This window comes from Sapajus apella, unplaced genomic scaffold (assembly GCF_009761245.1).
Source record: "Sapajus apella isolate SASKATOON/1434 unplaced genomic scaffold, GSC_monkey_1.0 scaffold2, whole genome shotgun sequence".
Lineage (NCBI taxonomy): Eukaryota > Metazoa > Chordata > Mammalia > Primates > Cebidae > Sapajus > Sapajus apella.
Window position 1 is genome coordinate 55,371,546 of NW_022436942.1, and position 22,516 is coordinate 55,394,061.

General features: G+C 37.6%; 1 protein-coding gene across 3 annotated transcripts in view; it reads left to right on the forward strand.

Annotated features, from left to right (window-relative positions):
• CFAP54 (cilia and flagella associated protein 54) overlaps nucleotides 1–22,516 on the forward strand; it is a 369,697-nt gene that overhangs the window by 340,805 nt on the left and 6,376 nt on the right. For all 3 annotated transcript variants that reach the window (XM_032298598.1, XM_032298601.1, XM_032298604.1), the window contains one exon: nucleotides 13,913–14,046. In XM_032298598.1, the coding sequence (XP_032154489.1) occupies nucleotides 13,913–14,032 (120 nt within the window). In that variant the 3' untranslated portion in view covers nucleotides 14,033–14,046. The remainder of the gene's footprint in view (nucleotides 1–13,912; nucleotides 14,047–22,516) is intronic.

Below are 22,516 nucleotides of genomic sequence, written 5' to 3' on the forward strand. Positions count from 1 at the left end.
CCCTCCAGGTGGCCCCCCCTCCCTCCCAGCACCCTCCCAGTGGGCCCCCCTCCCTCCCAGCACTCCACTTGTGTACCACCCTGGAAGCTCCCCAAAACCTATCTTCATCAGTTTTTGTGGTAGTTTTATTATTTAGGCATAATTGATTAAATCATCAGCTATTGGTGACTGGGTTTAATCAGTCTCCCTACCCCTTAGTATATAAAAGATGCTCAATTCCAACTATTTTAGGAGCTCTGTACCAGGAACCCAGGACAAAGACCAAATGTTTGTTTTCAGTCATACCACGACTCTAAACAATAAACATAATGTGAAATTGATTTTTAAACATATATTTCAGTGGCTGCAGTCTCCTACAATATCTCGTCTCATGGAAGTGCTTCTCATGCATTCCAATAAGGAGGCCACTGTTCAAAACATCCACTTAGATGTGAGAAGGGAGACAGAACCCTTCATGTTGTTGAAGTGTTTTGGATTTGACCAAAATGCTTGGTTGTCTGTGCATGTGGGAAGATGTGTCTGAGCAAGACCTGTCATTTATTAGTAGGTGCATTCTGCTCTAGAGCTCAAGGAAATGCCAGGGACAGCTGTGCCTCTGTTGTAAAGTGACAATGACAATGGTAGTGATGGTGATGATGATTCAAGAAGAATCTATTCTTCTGTTCTTAAACAATATAGTATTTGAACCAACTCCTTGCACAAATGCTTTCTCTCCTACATCTTCTCTTTAATTTCCAATTTTCTTCTTCTCTACAAAATGCCTTTTACAATAATGTTATTTTTGTTTTGTTTCGTTTCGTTTTTTAGACACTGTCTCGCTGTGTCACCCAGGCTGGAGTGCAGTGACGTGATCTTGGCTCACTACAACCTCTGCCTCCCGGGTTCAAGCAGCTCTCCTGCCTCATCCTCCTGGTAGTTACAGGCATGCACCACCACACCTGACTAATTTTTGCTATTCTTAGTAGAGATAGCGTTTTACCATGTCGGCTAGGCTGGTCTTGAACTCCTGACCTCAAGTGATCTGCCCTCCTCAGCCTCCCAAAATGCTGGGATTACAGGCCCATGACCGGCTGAGGCAGGAGAATTGCTTGAACCTGGGAGGCAGAGAGTGCAGTGAGCCAAGATCGTGCCGTTGCACTCCAGCCTGGACAACAAGAGTGAGACCCCATCTCAAAAAAAAAAATTCTACCATCTCACCAATATGGCCATTTAATAATTAATAAATATTAAGTAATGTTGTTTATTTAATATTTAATATTAGAAGATTTCTACTGACTGGGCATGGTGGCTCATGCCTGTAATCCCAGCACTTTGGGAGGCTGAGGTGGGCAGATCGTGAGGTCAAGAAATCGAGACCATCTTGGCTAACATGGTGAAACCCCTTCTCTACTAAAAATACAAAAATTAACTGGATGTGGTGGCATGTACCTGTAGTCCCAGCTGCTCAGGAGGCTGAGGCAGGAGAATCACTTGAACCCAGGAGGCAGAGGTTGCAGTGGGCTGAGATCACGGCACTGCACTCCAGCCTGGTGACAGAGCAAGACTCTGTCTCAAAAAAAAAAAAAAAAAGGCCGGACCTGGTGGCTCATGCCTGTAATCCCAGCATTTTGGGAGGCCAAAGTGGGCGGATTACCTGAGATCAGGAGCTCTAGATCAGCCTGGCCAACATGGAGAAACCCTGTCTCTACTATAAATACAAAATTAGCCAGGCATGGTGGTGCATGCCTGTAATCCCAGATACTTGCGAGGCTGAGGCAGGAGAATGTCTTGAACCTGGGAGACAGAGGTTGTGGTGAGCTGAGATCACACCACTGCACTTCAGCCTAGGTACCAAGAGTGAGACTTTGTCTCAAAAAAAAAAAAAAAAAAAAAATTTTCTACCATCTCACCAATATGACCATTTGATCTCATGTTATGTTAAAAAAAAAACCCTTTTCTGTCATATTTAAAATTTTATTAACACAAAAATTAGAGTGTTGAAAAGATAATCTCATTCTCCACAAACTATGAAATTTCTATGGTTTTGCAGAGCTGTGGAAAAGCCCTGTTACCTTCCTAAGAATTGGGAATATTCACCCCTTCCTGTTAGATTGGGGAGAATAATATATATTATTGCTGGTTTTGGGATTTTCTTAATCATACAAAGTAAAGTGAAAACAAATATATCTAGGTCCCTCTCATCTGGAACTTTTGTTACATGGATCACTAGTCATTCATGATATTGATTCTTACATGTGATACTGTCATATTATGCTTTCTGCTTTAGAATGCATGTTTTTTCCCCAGTCTAGAAAAAAATCCAATAAATTATTAACTTCAGATAAAAGTGATGTATTAAGAAAAAGTAGAAAACATGATAGAGAAACTTACATATGAGAATACTGGGTGAAAATACGATTTGCTTTCTTACCTTGAAGCTATTAAAGTTTTTTTATGCCTCTTGCTCCCTGTGCTTTAGAGTTTTTGAAAGGAGGCAAAGTTAAATCCACCCATATCACAAATCTCTCGATTGTTCAATATCCCACTTACCAATGAAATGAATAGGCAAACCTAATTGATTAGTAAGAACGTGGCTCTTCCTCCTCTTTTTTTGGTCATGGAACCCTTAGAATTGATGAAAAGGTAACTGACAGTGTGGAGAGAGAAGGAAGAGGCTTCAGAGTAGGTGTTCAACAAAACTAATTGGATTGAGAAAAATCATAGATTCTTTGAAGACTATGATTTTCCTTTTGATTAAGAAAAATTGTTGGAACACAAGAACACAAGTAATAAAATATTATGATAGAATCTAGTGATCATGTAGAAACTCATATAAAATAAAGTATTGGCAAATAACCTTTAATTCTCTAATGGCTTTCAAAACTTTCCCAAACAAGTTCAATTCAGGCCAGATTTTAATGAATCCCTTCAGTGTGCCCCCAATTCATTAATTTCCTTCCCTTCTTCTTACTATTTAAGACTTTCATCCTCTCTAGGCAGACAAAATCATCATCTTTCTTTCAAATAGTTCCTCCAAGTGTAACCTCGTTGAACTAACTAATTCACAGTCTTTATCTGCCAGTCTGTTTTCTTCCTTCATTTCCACAAAGCCTTTCCTGACCTAGGAAATGGAACCTTGGTACCCTCTCCTGGACAGTTTGGACTCAAAGCTATTTACAATGAGCAAGCAAACATAAAAGATTACACATTCCTTATGGCACCCGTAGAGTTGTCTGTAAAATTTCCAAAAGCTGAGCTGAAAAAGCACGTCAAGAGAGCCCAGCCAGGTATGGTGGCTCACACCTGTAATCTCAGTACTTTGGGAGGCTGAGGCAGTCAGATCACTTGAGGTCAGGAGTTCAAGACCAGACTGGCCAACATGGTGAAACTCGTCTCTACTAAAAAAAAAAAAAAAATCAGCGGGACGTGGTGGCAGGTGTCTGTAATCCCAGCTACTTGGGAGGCTGAGGCAGGAGAATCACTTGAACCTGGGAGGCAGAGGCTGCAGTGAGCCGAGATTGCACCATGGCACTCCAGAAAGTGAGACTACGTCTCAAAAAAAAAAAAAAAAAAAAAAGAGAGAGAGAGAGAATGAGCACTGAGCCAAGGGGAGGAGCAGGAGACTGAGACAGGGGAGTTCGAGAGGCTGCATGACGCAGGAGCATTTTATGGAGAGTCTTGGACTTGCCAGTGGTTGACAGACATGGCAAGAGGGAACTCAGAGCATAGTTGTCAAGTGGAAGAGAGGCAGTGCTACAGATTGGAGAGGGACATCTTCTGAGAGTATGTCTTCCTGGGTGTGGATCCTGGCTCTGACACTAAATAGCCGAGGGACCTTGGGCAAGTCCCTGAAAGTCTCCAGGTCTCATGGATGTATGTATTAGTTCATTCTCACACTGCTATAAAAATACTACCTGAGACTGCGTAATTTGTAAAGAAAGGAAGTTTAATTGATTCAATTGATTCACAGTTACGTATGGCTGGGGAGGCCTCAGGAAACTTACAATCATGGTGGATGGTGAAGGGGAAGCAGGGCATGTCTTACATGGCAGTGGGCACGAGAGAAAGCAGGCGATATGCCAGACGCTTAGCAAACAGATCTCATGAGGACTCCCTCACTATCAGGAGAACAGCATGAGGGAAACCAACCCAATGTTCCAATCACCTCCCACCAGGTCCCTCCCTTGACAGGTGGTGATAACAATTTGAGATGAGATTTGGGTGAGGACACAGAGCCAAACCATACCAGTATAAAAAACATATCACTTTGTGAAAAGTTATATGGGCTCACTTTACTACAGGTCAAGAAATATCCCCAAAGAAATACTTTACCTTTTAATGCTGTCATTTTATTTGAAATTATGTAAATGCTACGATTTTTTAAAAATCTTGAACTCTTTGGGGAAAAGATATAACTCTGACTTCCTAAAGCATATTTGGGTTCACTTAGTATTTATGACATTGACGTGCTGTGACTATGAGATAAATTTAGCATTTTCACCTAACTTGACATTTTAAAAACTTGTCTCCATGATTTTGATGGTAGTGGTAATCGTGAGTAGAATGTTTGCTTCATAAATGTATCCTGACCATGTTTAGGTGGTTTACTAATTCTAATTCTATTCCTGATTTAAGTAGTGGTTTTACAAATAATAAGGCTCATTATCTCCTCTGTGACTCAACATTATTTTGAAAGTGTTAGCTGTTGTAATAAGGTAAGAGAATAAAGAGAATAAAACCAATAAGAATAAAATCAATAAACATAAATATTAAAAATATTTTAAAAAGAGAATAAAATCAATAAACATAAATATTAAAAAATAACAGACAAAATTATATTTATTTATAAATAATATTTTAAAACCCAAACCCAAGAGTTTTAAGAAATGATTCGAACTAAGAGAATATGACAAAGTGGCTGGATATAAAAATTAATAACTTCTTTCTTCTAGGAATAATAATTTAAAATGGAAATTTTTAAAAGTTTATTCACAACACTGGCAAATTATAAAATGCCTAGGAATAAATTAACAAAAATAGTACAGGATATAAGTAAAGATAAGGATGTAGTTTTAGTAACAGACAATTTTTCTATACCATTCATTTAATAAGGCTGCCCCTGCCTTCCTTAATTGTAAAATCAACTAGTCATATATTAATAATACCCTATCATCACTTCCAATTAACATTAAATGGGAGTTCTTAGCCTGTGAAATAAAGGAAGAATTTTTAACAGGTTTAAATATGGGAAAGAAGAAAAGCTTTCATTATTCACAGACATAGAAAATCCAAAATAGTCTTCAGAATAACTCTTAGCATGTATAAGTGAATTTAGCGAAGTTTCTATCTATACTATCACTGGAAATATAAATTTTATTTTTATATAGCAGAACCAATAATCAGAAATTTTAAAAAAATTAAACTCTCATTTACAGTAGTACCAGAAAATTCACATGGACATACAAAGGACCCAGAATAACTAAGAGCATCTAAAAGGAACAAGTGTAGGGACTTAATTTCTAGTTATCAAATCTTGTTAAAGAGCTACAGTAACACTGCATGTGATTGCAGTGAATATAGATAAATAGAGAGGATAGGTAGGTAGGTAGGTAGGTAGATAGATAGATAGATAGTCTCTAAATATTTATAGAATAGAGACTCTCTCTCTCTCTTCATCTATCTGGACTCTCTATTATATTTATGTATTTGTAAATAGTCCAGGAAGAGATCCCTACGTATGCAGTCCCATAATTTAATGACAAAGGTGACTTATCTTTTCAATAAATGAGTTGAGTCAATTGGATATCTAAAAATAATGTGCCTCAATTCTTACTTTACACAATATAAAAATTCAATTCCAAATTGATTGTGGCAATAAATGTGGAAGATAAAACAATAAAGCTAGAGGAAATCATAAGAGATTATCTTCATGACCTTGGTGTTAGCAAAGCTTTCATAAAATAGGATACACTTTTGAAAGTACCAATCATAAAGAAAAGTCTGATAAATTGGACTGTATTTTAAGATACCATCAGGAGGGCAAAATGGCAAGCTACAGAGTGGGAGGAAATTTTTATATATACCCCAACAAAAGACCTGGTTCTAGAATATATTAAGAATTCCTGTATATATGAATGAGAAAAAGACACCTCAGTATAAATTGGACCGAAGACCTGTACTTCAACAGAGACCTATACTTAAGTTCAGTGTTACTAGTTTTCCTGGATGTGACATTAAAAACATAGTGTGGTGGTATATGACATGTGCAAAACATACCAGAACAGCCACAATTTTAAACAGAAATTGTCAGAGTTTGTGAAGCTGTGGAATAACTGGAGCTGGTGGAAAATATAAATTAGAAAACTGTTTGGTAGGATCAGGTTAAAGAGGTATATATATGTATCTGATGGCCCAGCAAATTTCATTTTCATGTATATGCCTAACAGAAATGTGACATATGTATATCAAAAGATATTTTTATTCATAACACCAAAAATTGGAAGTAACTCAACTGACCATTAACTGGAAAAATGAATAAATTGTGTTACATTCACACGATGAAAATGATGTATCAATAAGAATAAACAAATTATTGCTTCAATCTAAAAACAGACAGGAAAGATTACATATTGTAAGATTCTATTCATATACAGTAACAACAAAGACATATATATACACACACACCTGGTCAGTGACTAGGAGGGAGCACCAGGGAGACTCCTTGAGTGCTGATCATGTTCTATTTCTTGACCTGGGTGATGGTTATATGAATATGTTCATTTTGAAAAAAAAGCGTATATGCAAGTTGCACATTTATGACTTCTCCTCCTTTTCTATCTACATGTTATGATTCAATCAGAAGAATTTTTCTTAAAAAAATTCTACTTTTTACTTAAAAGAATTGTGTTTGGCAAGGGGAAAATATAAGATACTGTATTTTAGCATGATAGAAATAGCTAAAATTTGAAGTATCTGACTTGTCTACCAAAGGGCTTAAAACACCTAGAATATCTAGAAAGGAAGGCTTAAGAACACAAGGGTGGGTTCTGACATTTTAGGGTAGTTTGTGTTCTCCTGAGGACCAACAAGGATTAGTAACTCCTGGGTGACAACTGCTTTTATTTTATCTGTCTAATCTGTAGCTTTCACTCGTGGACTCCGTAAATAAACAAAACAATTGATCTTCATCCTTTGACAAGTGACCACTTGTTTCTTGAGGTTCAATGACAAAGTCAGAGACCAAAATGCTCTATTTGTATCTAGTATATAAATTATGTCATGAAGATAATTCTAATGTTGAGTAAAATTAACTTAGCCACTTTGTTTTTTTGAAAAGCCATTCCTATCTTTAACATGGAAAGAATTCCACAATGAAAGCAATAGAGTACAAAAGAAAATACACATATATTAATGCTAATTATTATTTCTTTGTTTCCTACCTTGATTATCTGCTAAAGGGATTAAGTCAGACATGAGATTAAAATAGGTGGACTATTTAGTGCGGTTGAATAGCACTGAGGTACAACCAAAATAATCACGGTAAACACATGTAATTTGAACATATTAATAAACCAGTTAATATTAGCTTGCCAAAATGTTTCCTATATTTTTCTGAAGAAGAAATAGTAGAGAAATAGCAAAACAACAACAACAAAGATGTGTAACATTCTCTAATATATTACCTTGAGTGAACCCTCATATATTACTGGTTGAAATGATAATTGCCCCAACATATTTGGAAAGTAATTCTGTAAATAAATGTTAAAGTATAAAAGGTAAATGCCATATGACTAAATAAAACCACTATAGAGAATCAATAGTACAAAAATTAAAAGTACTTGTACCCAAGAATATATATAAATAGGCAAGCATATACAAAAACTAGAAAAAAAACTTCAAGAGAGAATAATTGTATAAATCAGGATACAGCCAGTCCGTGAAGTGTTCGGTAGCCATTTGAAAGGATATGTTCAATAATGATAATAATATGCAGCCTTTATTGAGTCATCATTGTGTGCCAGGTACCATTCTATGTTTTATTTAAATAAACTCATTTAATCCTTGTAACAAGATGATATGGGAACTATTATAATTTCTTTTATTTTAAATTTTGTTTTAGGTTTGGGGTACATGTGAAGGTTTGTTACATAGGTAACTCATGTCATAGGGCTTTACTGTACAGATTATTTTATCACCCAGGAATTAAGCCTGTATTAGTCTGTTCTCAATAAAGACATACCTGAGACTACTTAATTTGTAAAGGAAAGAGGTTTAATTGACTCACAGTTCCACAGCACTGGGAAGGCCACAGGAAACTTAGAATCATGGCAGAAGGGGAAGCAAGCACAACCTTCTTAACATGGGGGCAGCAAGGAGAAGTGCAGAGTGAAGCGGGGGAAAAGTCTTTTGCAGAACCATCAGATCTCATGAGAACTCACTTACCATTACTAGAACAGTATGATGGTAACTGCTCCCATGATTCATTTCCGTCCCAGCAGGTCCCTCTCACGACACATGTGGAGAATATGGGAACTATAGTTCAAGATGAGATTTGGGTGGGGACACAGCGAAACTATATTATTCTGCACCAGCCCCTCCCAAATCTCATGTCCTCACAATTCACAACACAATCAGGCCCTTCCAACCGTCCCTGAAAGTCTTAATTCGTTCCAACATTAACTCAAAGTCCAAGTGCAAAGTCTCATCTGAGACAAGACAAGTCCCAAGTCTCATCTGAGACAAGACAAGTCCCTTTTGCCTATGAGCCTGTAAAATAAAAAGCAAGTTAGTTACTTCCTCGATACAATGGGGTACAAGCATTGAATAAATACGCCCATTCCAAATGGGAGAAATTGGCCAAAAAAGGGGGGCTACAGGCCCCACGCAGGTCCAAAATCCAATAGGGCAGTCATTAAACCTTAAAGTTCTAAAATGAGCTCCTTTGACTCCATGTCACACACCCAGGGCATGTTGATGCAAGAGGTGGGCTGCCATGGCCTTGGGCAGCTTTGCCTCTATGGTTTTGCAGGGTATAGTGCCTCTCCTGGCTGTTGGCACAGTCTGGTGTTGAGTGTGTGTGTGTGTGGCTTTTCCAGGTGCACAGTGCAAGCTATCAGTGAATCTACCATTCTGGGGTCTGGAGGATAGTGGCCTTCTTCTCACAGTTCCACTAGGCAATGTCCCGGTGGGGACTTTGGGAGCTCTGACTCCACATTTCCCTCTGCACTGCCTTAGCAGAGGTTCTCCATGAGGGCCCTGCCCCTGCAACAAACTTCTGCCTGGACATCCAGGCATTTCCATACATCCTCTGTAATCTAGGTGCAGGTTCCCAAACCTCAATTCTTTAGTTCTGTGCACCTGCAGGCTCAGTACCATGTAGAAGCTGCCAAGGCTTGGGGCTTGCACTCTCTGATGTCATAGCCTGAGCTGTACCTTGGCTCCTTTTAGCCATGGCTGGGGCAACTTGGAGGCAGAACCCCAAGTCCCTAAACTGCACACAGCAGCGGGGGTCTTGGACCCGGCCCCTGAAAGCATTTTTCCCTTCCAGGCCCTGGGTCTACCCCAAAGGTCTCTGACATGCTCTGGAGCATAAATTGTGACATTTTCCTCATTGTCTTGGTAATTAACATTTGGCTTCTTGTTACTTTTGCAAATTTCTGCAGCAGGCTTGAATTTCTCCACAGAAGATGAGTTTTTCTTTTCTATTGCATTGTCAGCCTGCAAATTTTCCAAACTTTTATGCTCTGCTTCCACTTGAATGCTTTGCCACTTAGAAATTTCTTCTACCAGATACCCTAAGTCATTTCTCTGAAGTTCAAAGTTCCACAGATCTCTAGGAAGGGCAGGGGCAAAATGCTGCCAGTCTCTTTGCTAAAGCATAACAAGAGTCATCTTTGTTCCAGTTCCCAACAAGCTTCTCATCTCCATCTGAGACCACCTCATCCTGGGCTTTATCATCCATATCACTATCAGCATTTTGGTCAAAGCCATTCAGCAAGTCTCTAGGAAGTTCCTTACTTTCCCACATTTTCCCATCTTTTTCTGAGCCCTCCACACTGTCCCAGCCTCTGCCTGTTACTCAGTTCCAAAGTCATTTCTATATTTTCAGGTACCTTGACAACAGTACCCCACTTCTGATACCAGTTTACTGAATTAGTCTGTTCTCTCTCTACTAATTAAGATATACATGATACTGGGTAATTTATAAAGAAAAGAGCTTTAATTGACCCACAGTTCTGCAGGGCTGCAGAGGCTTCAGAAAACTTACATTCATGGTGGAAGGGGAAACAAACACATCCTTCTTCACATGGCAGCAGCAAACAGAAGTACAGAGTGAAGTCAGGGGAAATCCCCTTATAAAACCATCAGCTCTCTCGAGAACTCACTCACTATCACAAGAACAGTATGGAGGTAGCTGCCCCCATGATTCAATTACTTCCCACCGTGTCCCTCCCATGACACATAAGGATTATGAGAACTACAGTTCAAAATGAGATTTGGGTGGGGACACAGCCAAACCATATCAAGCCCAGTACCCAATAGTTGTCTTTTCTTCTCCTCTTCCTCCTCCTACCTTCCACTCTCAAGTGGACCCTGGTGTCTATTGTTTTCTTCTTTGTGTTCATAAGTTCTCATCATTTAGCTTCCACTTATAAGGGAAAACATGGTATTTGGTTTTCTGTTCTCGCATTAGTTTGCTGAGAATAGTAGCCTCTAGCTTCATCCATATTCCACAAAAGACATGATCTCATTCTTTTTTTATGGCTGTGTAGTATTCCATGGTGTATATGTACCTCATTTTCTTTATCTAATCTGTCATTGATGGGCATTTAGGTTGATTCCATGTTGATATGATTTGGCCGTGTGTCCCAACCCAAATCTCATCTCAAATTCAAAGAGGGACCTGGTGGGAGGTGATTGAATAATGGGGGTGGATTCTTCTGTGCTGTTCTTGTGATAGTGAGTTATCATGAGATCTGATGGTTTTAAAGTGGCCCTTCCTCCGTTCTTTCTTTCCTGCTACCCTTTGAAGAAGGTGCTTGCTTTCCCTTTGCCTTTTGACATGATTGTAAGTTTCCCAAGTCCTCCCCAGCCATGTGGAACTGTGAGTCAATTAAACCTCTTTTCTTATAAATTACCCAGTCTCAGGAAGCTCCTTACAGCTGTATGAAAATGGACCAATGCACAAGTCTTTGCTACTGTGAATAGTGCTGCAGTGAACATTTGTGTGCACATGTCTCAGTGGTAGAATGATTTACATTTCTCTGGGTATATACCCAGTAATGGGATTACTGGGTCTAATGATAGTTCCACTTTTAGTGCTTTGAGGAATCACCATACTGCTTTCCACAATGGTTCAACTAAGTTACACTCCCACCAACAGTGTATAATGTTCTCTCTTTCTCTGCAACCTTGCCAGTATCTGTTATTTTTTGACTTTTTAATATAACAATAGCCATTCTGGTGTGAGATGGCATCTCATTGTGGTTTTGATTTATCTAATGATCAGTGATAGTGAGGTTTTACTCATATGCTTCCTGGGTGCAGGTATGTCTTCTTTTGAAGTGTCTGTTCATATCCTTTGCCCATTTTTTAGTGGGGTTGTTTTTCTCTTGTAAATTGTGTTTCAGTTCCTCATAGATGCTGGATATTATACAATTGTCAGATGCGTAATTTGCAAATATTTTCTCCCATTCTCTAGGTTGTCTGTTTACTCTTGTAGTTTCTTTTGCTGTGCAGAAGCTCTTAAGTTTAATTAGATTCCACTTGCCACTTTTTGCTTTTGTTATGATTGCTTTTAGTGTCTTTTTCATAAAATTTTTGCTCATTTCTATGTCCAGCATGGTATTGCCTAAGTCATCTTCAGGATTTGCATAGATTTGGAAATGCAATAATATTCACAATTGCCACAAAAAGAATAAAATACCTAGGAATACAGCTAACCATGTATGTGAAAGATCCCTGCAATGAGAATTATGAAATACTGCTCAAATAAATCAGGAAGGACACAAACAAATGGAAAAACATCCCACGCTCATGGATAGGAAGCATCAATAGCATTAAAATGGCCATACTACCCAGAGCAATTTACAGATTCAATGCTATTCTTATCAAACTACCAACAACATTCTTCACAGAACTAGAAAAAACTATTTAAAAATTCATGGAACTAAAGTTATGGAACCAAAAGAGAGCCTGAATAGCCAAGGCAATCTTAAACAAAAAGAACAACTCTACAGGCATTATGTTCCTGACTTTATACTACAGGGATACAGTAACTACAACAGCATGGCACTGATACAAAAATAGGCACATAGACCAATAGAACAGAATAGAGAGCCCAGAAATGTTGCCATATACCTATGACCATCTGATCTTCAACAAAGGTGGCAAAAACAAGCAATGGGGAAAAGGCTTCCTGTTCAATAAGTGGTGCTGAGGTAGCTGGCTAGCCATATGCAGAAGATTGAAGCTAGACCCCCTTCTTTATATCATATACAAAGATCAATTCAAAATAGATAGTTTATATTTTATGCATGTAGAAATTAAAGTTCAAACAGTTTAAACATTTTACCCAGCCCCACATAACTGGTAAGTGATAAGGTCTGAATTTGAACCCACCTCTGCCTCCTGGGTTCAAGTGATTCTCCTGCCTCAGCCTCCTGAGGAGCTGGGATTCCAGGCACCTTCCACCATGCCTGGTTAATTTTTTGTATTTTTAGTAGAGATGGGGTTTCACTATGTTGGCCAGACTGGTCTTGAACTCCTGACCTTGTGATCCTCCCACCTCAGACTCCCAAAGTGCTGGGATTACAGGCGTGAGCCACCTCGCCCGGCCCCAGGTTGCACACTCTTAACACCATGTAGTTATTCTGCCTCCCTGAATTGATTAAGAGGGATTTATCTTATATATTGCTAATTGAGAAAGCAAATAATGGAAACCAAATAATTCCATTTTTAAAAAGAAAGAAAAGAACTATCCCATATACCTTCCAATATGGAAACATTGATTATATAGGATTGATCAAGGAAGTGAGATATTAATTTTTTATTTATGCATCTCTTTATTGTTAGCAGTTATAGAAAACACTGGAATACTTTATCATTTTTTAATCCAAAAAAGTGATGTAAAAGTTAACAAAAACCAGCCTCCAAATGCAGTATCCACATTTAGGTTCATTATGCTTTCTTGAAAATAAAACAAATGTCTGGCTCATTTAACAAGTAGACAAAAATTAATAGAAACTTGTCCTCTATTTTTTTTTTTTAAACCAGCATTCAGACCCACAAGGCTGTAACTCATTGTGGTCATTCTATGCAAGTATTTACCTAGATTGGCATGAAGTGGGTCCCTAGCAAACATTTGTTTTCCTCCCTTCAATTTTGTTCTCTCCTCCTTGGCCTTCCCCCAACCAATAACCAAATGCTATGACCACACAAGCAGTCTTTATTTTCCAGTTTTCAGCCTGCCCAGGATGACTTTGGCTGTAGTTCTTGCTCATGGTTATGCAGTGTCTCTTTCAGATAGACTGATTTCCAAACATAACTTCCTGGTGCTTCCTCTTTCACTGTGTCAAGACTTATGAGAGACAGGAGATTTGCCAACTGGTCAATCTGTTACACAGGAAAGCGTTTTAAGAGAACGGCCAAAAGTCCTACATTTAGAACCATGTACAATGATTATATAAATACAAATAGTCCATATTTTTAGAAGTGTTTGCTGTTTTATGGGCTAATATGTGAATCTTAATAGGATGTGACATGATATATGTGCCATTTCAGCAGTTTAGAGATATGAAACTTCATGCTTTACCTGAGGCACACAAGTTAACTCTCATATAAAATTATTAGAAATTGGTATTTGCATATTTTGAAAACTTTGTCAACAGTTTGAAACAATGTATTTCATGAACACTTTTATGCTTTTCCTCAGGTCCCATTTGATATCTCGCTGCCATCTATATTCAGTCTTGAGAGACTGTTTGATCTGGCTAATGGTTGCATTTTATCAGGAGGAAGCCTTTTCAGCTGGATAGTGTCAATTATTCCCTGAACATCCTTTACACAGTAACCTTATAAAGGAGTTGATTGTTGTTTCTCTTGGTTTGAACTAAGTTTTTGGAATGTTCCTCTTACAACAACAAAAATAAAATTGTTTTCTTACACAAGCTAAATTTCTTTAAAATTATTTTTTTGAGGAATGTCTTAAATTGTACTTGAATTAAATGACAGTGTTGTTGTTTATTAAAACCATCTTACAGAGCTGTTTGTAGAAAACGTTTGTGCACAGTGCAACTATTTTCACCTTTGTAGTCATTTATGTTTAGGTTGTTTTCAGACAGGTCCATAAAGCAAGATTGGATGAAACCAGTGGTTCTCAACTGGGAGTGATTTTGTCCACTAGGTGACATTTGACAATATCTGGAGACACATTTGGTTGTTATCACTGGTGGAGTACTAGTGGCAGCCAGCGGCTAAACATCCTACAAAGCACAGGATGGCTCCCACAACAAAGAATTACCAAGCCCAAAATGTCACTACTGCTAGTCTTGTAAAAACCTGGATTAAACCCCAACATGTGCTAATTTCAACTTTGGAAGTTCTTCTAAATGACCTGGGAAGAAATCTGTAGCAAATTAGACCTTCCATATTTTATACTTCTAAGAGGCAATATTGCGTAGAATTTTAGAGTGCCAGCTTTAGAATTGTATAGACCTGGGTTTAAATAGTAACTTTGCCATTTGCTAGCTTTGCTACTTTGGGTGTTAATTTAAATTCTGTAAGCTTTTATTTCTTCATCTATAGAATGGGGATGTTAATATCTATCTCATAGGATTGCTGTGTGTATTAATTAGGTGAGTTGAAGTAATAAGCTGCTTAGCACAATGCCTGCTGTAACGATAGAGTGCTGGGAGTATTGATTTCCTGCCAAACTGGAAAAGGACCCTGCATTTCTGACTCATTTTGTCTAGTGTCTAGCAATGCCACACATGAATGCTTCCCAGATGCTAGTTAATGAATGCTCATGGTAAACAAAAAACAAACAAACAAACAAACAAAAAAACACACAAATATGATTTTCTAAAGCTAAATTGATTTAATGTATTATCCTCTATTCTGAATTTCCTACTAGTGTTAAATAGGCCTTTAAAAAAAAATGAAGCAACAGTAATAGTAGCTGGCAACTGGCATTTTAAAATAGTTTCATTTGATAATAAAAGAAAAAATACCAATTTATGTTAGTCTCTAAGGTTTTTTTTTTTTGAGACGGAGTTTCGCTCTTGTTACCCAGGCTGGAGTGCAATGGCGCGATCTCGGCTCACTGCAACCTCCGCCTCCTGGGTTCAGGCAATTCTCCTGCCTCAACCTCCTGAGTAGCTGGGATTACAGGCATATGCCACCATGCCCAGCTAATGTTTTGTATTTTTAGTAGAGACGGGGTTTCACCATGTTGACCAGGATGGTCTCGATCTCTTGGCCTTGTGATCCACCCGCCTCGGCCTCCCAAAGTGCTGGGATTACAGGCTTGAGCTACTGCGCCCGGCCTCTCTAAGTTTTTAAATGTAGACATCTATGAAGTTCTAAAGTCTGGGAACAGCAAAGGTAGAATTGTTCTAGGATACTGTGTAGAGGAAGCAAGTCTTTAGCAAAGCATTTAAGATAAGAAGGATTTTGGTAGTTGAAAATTTGCTAAAAAATTTTGCTAGAAGGGGGCACACTGTAGGAGAACAGAGGCATAAAAATAAAAACACATATGGTTTATGTTCAAAGGACTAGCCTGTGACCTCCCTGGAGTGTGTACAGTTATGATGGAAAATAAACTATCAGGATGAACTAGAATGAAGGCTTCAGGCTTAAATCAGTAGATGAAAGGGTGCCATTACAAGTGACTGAGGAGAGAAGTGACAAGTTCCTGACATTAGTAGGCATTTAATAAATATTGGATGAATGAAAGGAATGAGTGGAATGAACAATGGCGTGGTCTCCAGGGCAGATAAGAATGCAAGCTATAATGAAAGGGAAATAAAAGACAAGAAGGCTGATAGGAAACTAGATTTTAATGAAAGAGAAAAATAACCAAATATTTACTAATGAATTCAAAGGGAAAAATTGTTGCCTGATGACTGTACCCTCATACAGAATAAAGTTTGAATCAAACAGAAAAGCCATTTGGATGGTAATGGCTTGTAAGTGAAGATGGCTTCCGAGTCCTTTGATCTGAGACTGGGGTTTATACATTTCTTTGCTGGCTTAGGGGTCACTTTGAAGGGTTTGCATTTCTCAGTGATGGAAGTTTAATTTATTATGCAAAGTTGGTTATTGAAGTCAAGAAAGGTGCAACAGAGTACCCACGCACTAAATACAGGTGTGGAAACAGCACGCCTCATAACCAAGACCATTTATGTCAACCTTCTGCTAATTTCCCATGAATGCAAATGCCAATCTTCTGGTTTTTGTCACTAGTAAGTTTTTACTAGTTAGATAATTTTCATTTCTCTGTACTTTAAATATTAGTGAACATAAGTGCTTGTACTATTTTTATAGAATCCTAGAACAATATTTGGCACATAGGTCTATAATATTTGTTGAATGGATGGATGGATGGATATAATCCAGGCAAGATGGCACTATGGTGTTGCAAAAAACGGAGGGAGGCAGCAGTATCACCGACACTCCGCCAGCATTATCACTACCATTATTGCCTACCCTTTCTGGAACATTTACCTGCCATGCACGTATTTGTAAGTGTTTCAGTGCATTTTCTCCCTATGTCTTTACAAGACTTATGACCATGATGTACATAGTATTACTGACCCCATATTCTAGACAAGGAAACAAAAACATAAGGCAGTTAAATAACTTGCTTAACAATCACAGTTAGTCGTAAGTAGAGCCAGGATTTAAATCCTCCTGGAAGAATCTGAGCTCTTCACCGCTAAGCTGGCTTCCTCTGTCCTTGTACCCACTCCATGGCTCTAGGAAATTGGATAGTAAAGAGAGAGGGAGACATAGCTGAGGTTCAAGCTAAAACTGGGAAACTTGTCATCTTCCCTGGGGGCAGATTTTTAAAAATTACTTGCAGACCTGAATGGATGTCCCAGGAGTGAATGGAAGGAGGTCCCCAATGTTATCTGTGCTGATATATTGGTTTCCTCTGGGGAAGGCAGATCCCTTCCAACTATTGAAGATAATATTTCAGCACATTTTTAAAAACTTTTTCTTCACTTTCACTTCTTACAGATGCTGTTATTCTTGGGTGTCGTTTTGCCTAAGAGAAATACTGTCTAAAACTGCACCAGATGATACAGTAACAGTTTCTCCATTTTAAACCATCATTCCAGAAATTCCCCATGTTTTGTAAAATAGGAGCAACACTCACTAGTTAAAGGCATAACTTTCTGTGCAAGGCTATGAAGAAATGATGATGAACTGGGCTAAAGTACAAACAAAAAGAAGATTCAAAATCTATAGGATGAAAGATGTATTTATTTCCAGAAATGTCTTTCAGAGATTTTTTTTTTTAAAGACCAAATCACACAATTTGCAGCTGGTTTTAAAAATATACAGTATTTGCAAATGCTTTATAGCAAACACCTGCAATGTTTTCTATTTGTTTTAATTATAACAGAGGCAAACTGAAAGGGGGAGAAGAAGGGGAGCAGACACAGTGGAGGGAAATTGGGAAAGAGGGAAGAGAAGCCCATGCCAGCAGCTAAGTGATAGGTAATAAAACTCCAGCACTTCCCGTATCTTTCTCCATATCAATCTCCAAGAGATTGCTTTAGAAATTGACCACCTGCCAGCTATTCAGAGGCTTAAATGCCGTAGTCTAGGTTCACTTCATGCATAGGCACTTTATACAGTCTCCAGCTCAGCCGTCTCGTTCTTCACTGAATTACAGGGGAGAAATGGTAATTTGCTGGAGTAGAAATGCGCTCTTCAGAAACTTGGTTTGTGCCTGCAGTCTGCATTGCCCTTCCTTCCCCTTTTGAACATCATGATGCAAATCCCTCCATCTAGTTCAAATGACCATGCAGAAGGGTGTCTGCCTACGAGGACTCCTGCAGCACTCCCAGGTGCCCTGCTCATCTGTCTCTTAACAGTGTCCTCGGACACATAGTTTTGTATTGTATTTTTATATCACAGCCTTGTAACGGTAGCTCAAGAGTGTCATAGTGTGTGAGTCTGCTCCACATTGCTTTAGGTGACATTCAGTTTGAGACTGAGTATGTTTTTTTTCCTAATGCATCATGGAACTTACAAGGTGTCCATAAAACCTGGAAACTGAAATGAAATATACATAATGTCATCCAGCATACATATCATCATAAAAAATTATTATATTTATTTAATATTATCTATGTATGCATAGGATTGAACAAGCTCCTAGCTGGGGCTTAGGGGAGAAAACAGTGAACCCAGAAGTCCACAGCTTAACTACTCTTTGCCATTTTCTCATATTTGAAATGCATGGTATATCCTACAAAATAAGGTCCCACCCATTTGCCCAACAAGACTTGTGCAAGTCTCTGATGCATTGGTTATAATAGTGAAAACAAAGGAAAACCTATGAAATATCCATCAGGTGGATATCCATCAGGATAAAGAAATAGTGGCATAGTCATACAGGAGAATATTTTATAGAAGTTATAACTGAAAAAAATAAAATACTAAACAATATCCATAAATTGATTAATAACAGAGATATATGTCAATCTGGATTCATCTCAAAAGCAGGTCCAGCAAAAGAAAAAAATCAAGTATTTTTTTCTTTACATAGGATATATGTAAGAAGATACCATTGTATAGCATTTGTATAAAGCGTAAACACAGACAAAACAATATAGTATTTATGGATGAGTATATATATACTAAAAATATTTTTAACACAAGTTCATTAATGATTGACACCAAATTCAGATTTGTGGTCACCTCTTTGATAAAAGAGGGAGAATGAACTCTAGGGAAAATGCTCAGGAGGTTTCATTTGTCTTTGTAAAATTTTCTCTCTTAAGCTGAATGTTTGTTATATTAGTCTCGACTTCTTTTGCATACATAATTTGTTTCATAAATTAAAAACGAACACATCGTTTCCCTTCCTCATCTTGGTTGGCTGGCAAGCTTTGTAGAGTTATTGGCTCGCCTATCAGTAAATAACTAATAAATTGAACTATGATTCTCATCTCATTAAATGACTGGAACTGAGTAGTTCACATCTGGTTTCATTATTTTGGGTTTTAATGACAACTAAAAATCATTTTGAAACTAATGTTAAACTATATACATATGCCCAATTTTAGAAAACTCAATCTATGAAAATATTAAATTTTAATATGATAGTAGAGCCTTAATAAATGTTTAATTAAATTGAGTCAGATTCCCTGTTCGATTCCTGTCAATTGTAAGTTCCTCATATACTTTAAATTATTTGATTTTCCAAAATTAGATATATGTCAAACTTTTTACATGACTGTTATGCAAAATAAGATTTACTTGTAAAATCCATCTATCATCCATAATTTTAAGGTTAAAAAAAATTAAGAAAATTTTCTTTTTACCAAGACGTTTTTTCGGTTTCTACTTGCCACTTCAGTAGAGCCTTAGGAGTTGCAACTTTGACTCCACAATTTCCATAGCAACAGACTTTTTTTGTCATAAGTACAGACATGATTAAGAAGAAGGTTTCAGTGACAGTAGTTTTCTTCATAATTAAATTCATTCGTTAAAAAGCTGGGTTAAGAGGGATGGGAATTTTTTTACAACAAGCAACAATTTGTAACATAACTTGTAATATATGAACCGTGTAAAATAACCATTTTCGACTGGAACTTTGGAGACTATTCAAAATTAATTGCAAATGAATTGATTTTGTTCATGTTTGATATTTAAGATAACTTTAGTACATTTTGTATGTAATAACTTAGAATGGAATAGATCTAAAACCAGATTCTGCTCAAATACAAACCACCCTGAACCATCCGTTTGAATTGTACATGATATGAAAACTGAGTAGATTCCTAAGAAATTCAAAGATTTCTAAGTAGTCTCAGAACTTGCCTAATTTAATTTGTCCCCACAAGATTCACAAGAATTTATTGGACTGCTTTCTTTTCTCTTCATTATAAAAGCAATTTAGAACTAATGTAGAAAATCTACAAAATACTGAAAGGTGAAAATAAGTTACCCAGAAGTCGACCACTGTAAAATAACTGTTGTTAATATTTAACTACATTTTCTATAGCCTATCTAATTATTTTCCCTAATAGCCAGAGATAAAACAAAACAATGTTCAGAAAAGTATTGAGATTTGAGTCAACTGTTTATATTCCCTAAGTGTAACATAGGCCTTTTCAGAGCTTATTGGCTGGGAAAATGCTCAAGTTGGGAATGTTTAGACCTGGTGGTTTGGATGAAATGCAGTTAGAATGATCAGGATGTAATTAGATCCAAAGGAATTGTCCAGAGTTTGTTTTCCTAGTAATAAAGTCTATGTAATGAACCATAGGAGAAAAAAAAATTAAATCTTCATTTTGTCCTTTGGAGGCTGGTCATTTAATCTGTTTTTCATAGATACATTAGTATTTCTCTGACAAACAGCTCATTCATTCAAGCATACATTTGTTCATTTGATAGATCTTATTCATTAGTCTGGGTCTCTGTTTCCTGCAAAAATGTTCCTCCTAACTCTTTAGTTAAAAGATATTTATCAAATGCCAGTACTATGCCAGGGACTGTACACACAAGCAGTGTTACTTAGGCAGTCCCTTCCTTCACTCACATCTGATCCAGCAATCTCACTACTGAATATCCGAAGGAAATGAAATCAACATGTCTGAAAGATGTCTGTCTTCCTGTGTTCAATGCAGCATTACTCTCAATAGCCAAGATATGGATCAACCTAAGTGTCCATCAATGGATGAATGGCTAAATAAAATGTGTAATGTCTGTGTATATATAATGAAATATTATTCAGCCTTAAAAAAAAAGGAAATAGGCCGGGCATGGTGGCTCACGCCTGTAATCCCAGCACTTTGGAGGCCGAGGCAGATGGATCACAAGGTCAAGAAATTGAGACCCTCCTGGCAATCATGGGGAAACCCTGCCTCTTCTAAAAATATGAAAATTAGCTGGGCATGATGGCATGTGCCTGTAGTCCCAGCTACTCGGGAGGCTGAGGCAGGAGAATTGCTTAAATCCAGGAGGCAGAGGTTGCAGTGAGCTGAGATTGTGCCACTGTACTCCAGCTTGGTGACAGAGCAAGACTACGTCTCAGAAAAGTAAAAATAAATAAAAATAAGGAAATTATGTCATTGCCACAACATTAAAGCTAAGTGAAATAAGCCAGAAAGACAAATACTGCATGATCTCACTTATATATGGAATCTAAAAAAGTTAAACTCATAGAAGCAGAGAGTAGTTACCAGAGACTAGGGACGGGCTATTGAGCAGATGTTGGTCAAAAAATACAAAATTTCAATTTAACAGGAGGAATGTGTTCAAGAGCTCTATTGTACAAAATAATGACTGTGGTTAGTAACAGTGTGTTACTAACTGTGAAAATTGCTGAGAGAAGATCTTAACTGTTCTCACTACAAAAAATAAGTATGTGAGGAAATGCATGTATTAATTGGCTCAATGTAGCTATTCTATAATGTACATGTATTTCGGAATAACATGTTTGTACATGATAAATATATACAATTTGAATTCATCAATTAAAAAAAAAAGACTTGTACCTAATGGCCTCAAGTCTTCATTCCGGAATCAACCTGGGCGTCTCCTCCACCATGGAGCCTGTCTGTACCACTTTCTCCCTGGTGTCTCCATGTAACACGTATGTGTCGTTATCACACTCCTCATTCTGTTTTGCGTGTGCTTGTTTGCATATCTGTCCTCTACTTGAGGTCAAGACCAAAGTAGGTAGATTCAAGGAAACAAATTTATGTTCCCACTTTGAATAAAACTACCTTTATTCTTTTTTTTTTTTTTTTTTTTGAGATAGAGTCTCACTCTGTCACCAGGTGCCAGGCTGGAGTGCAGTGGTACAATCTCAGCTTACTGCAACCTCTGCCTCCTGGGCTCAAGCAATTCTCCTGCCTCAGCCTCCCCGTAGCTGGGACTACAGGCTTGCGCCGCCATGCCCAGCTAATTTTTTTTTTTTTTTTTTGTATTTTTGATAGAGACAGGGTTTCACCATGTTGGCCAGGATGGTCTTGATCTCTTGACCTTGTGATATGCCCGCCTCAGCCTCCCAAAGTGCTGGGATTACAGGCTTGAGCCACTGTGCCCAGCAAAACTTTATTCTTAAGTTTAGATTTATATTTATTTGACTACAACTGAGGTTAAATGTTTTTCACATTTTTTGGTCCACTGTATTTTTTTCTGTTTTCATGCCTCTTTAGGATCTTTGCTTAATTTTTTGCTTGTATGTTCATCATTTCTTTTTTTAGATTTCCAAGATCCCTCAATAACAAGCATATAAACTCTTTTTATATATTTTGTGAAATTTTTTACATTCTCATTTTCCTTTCCATTT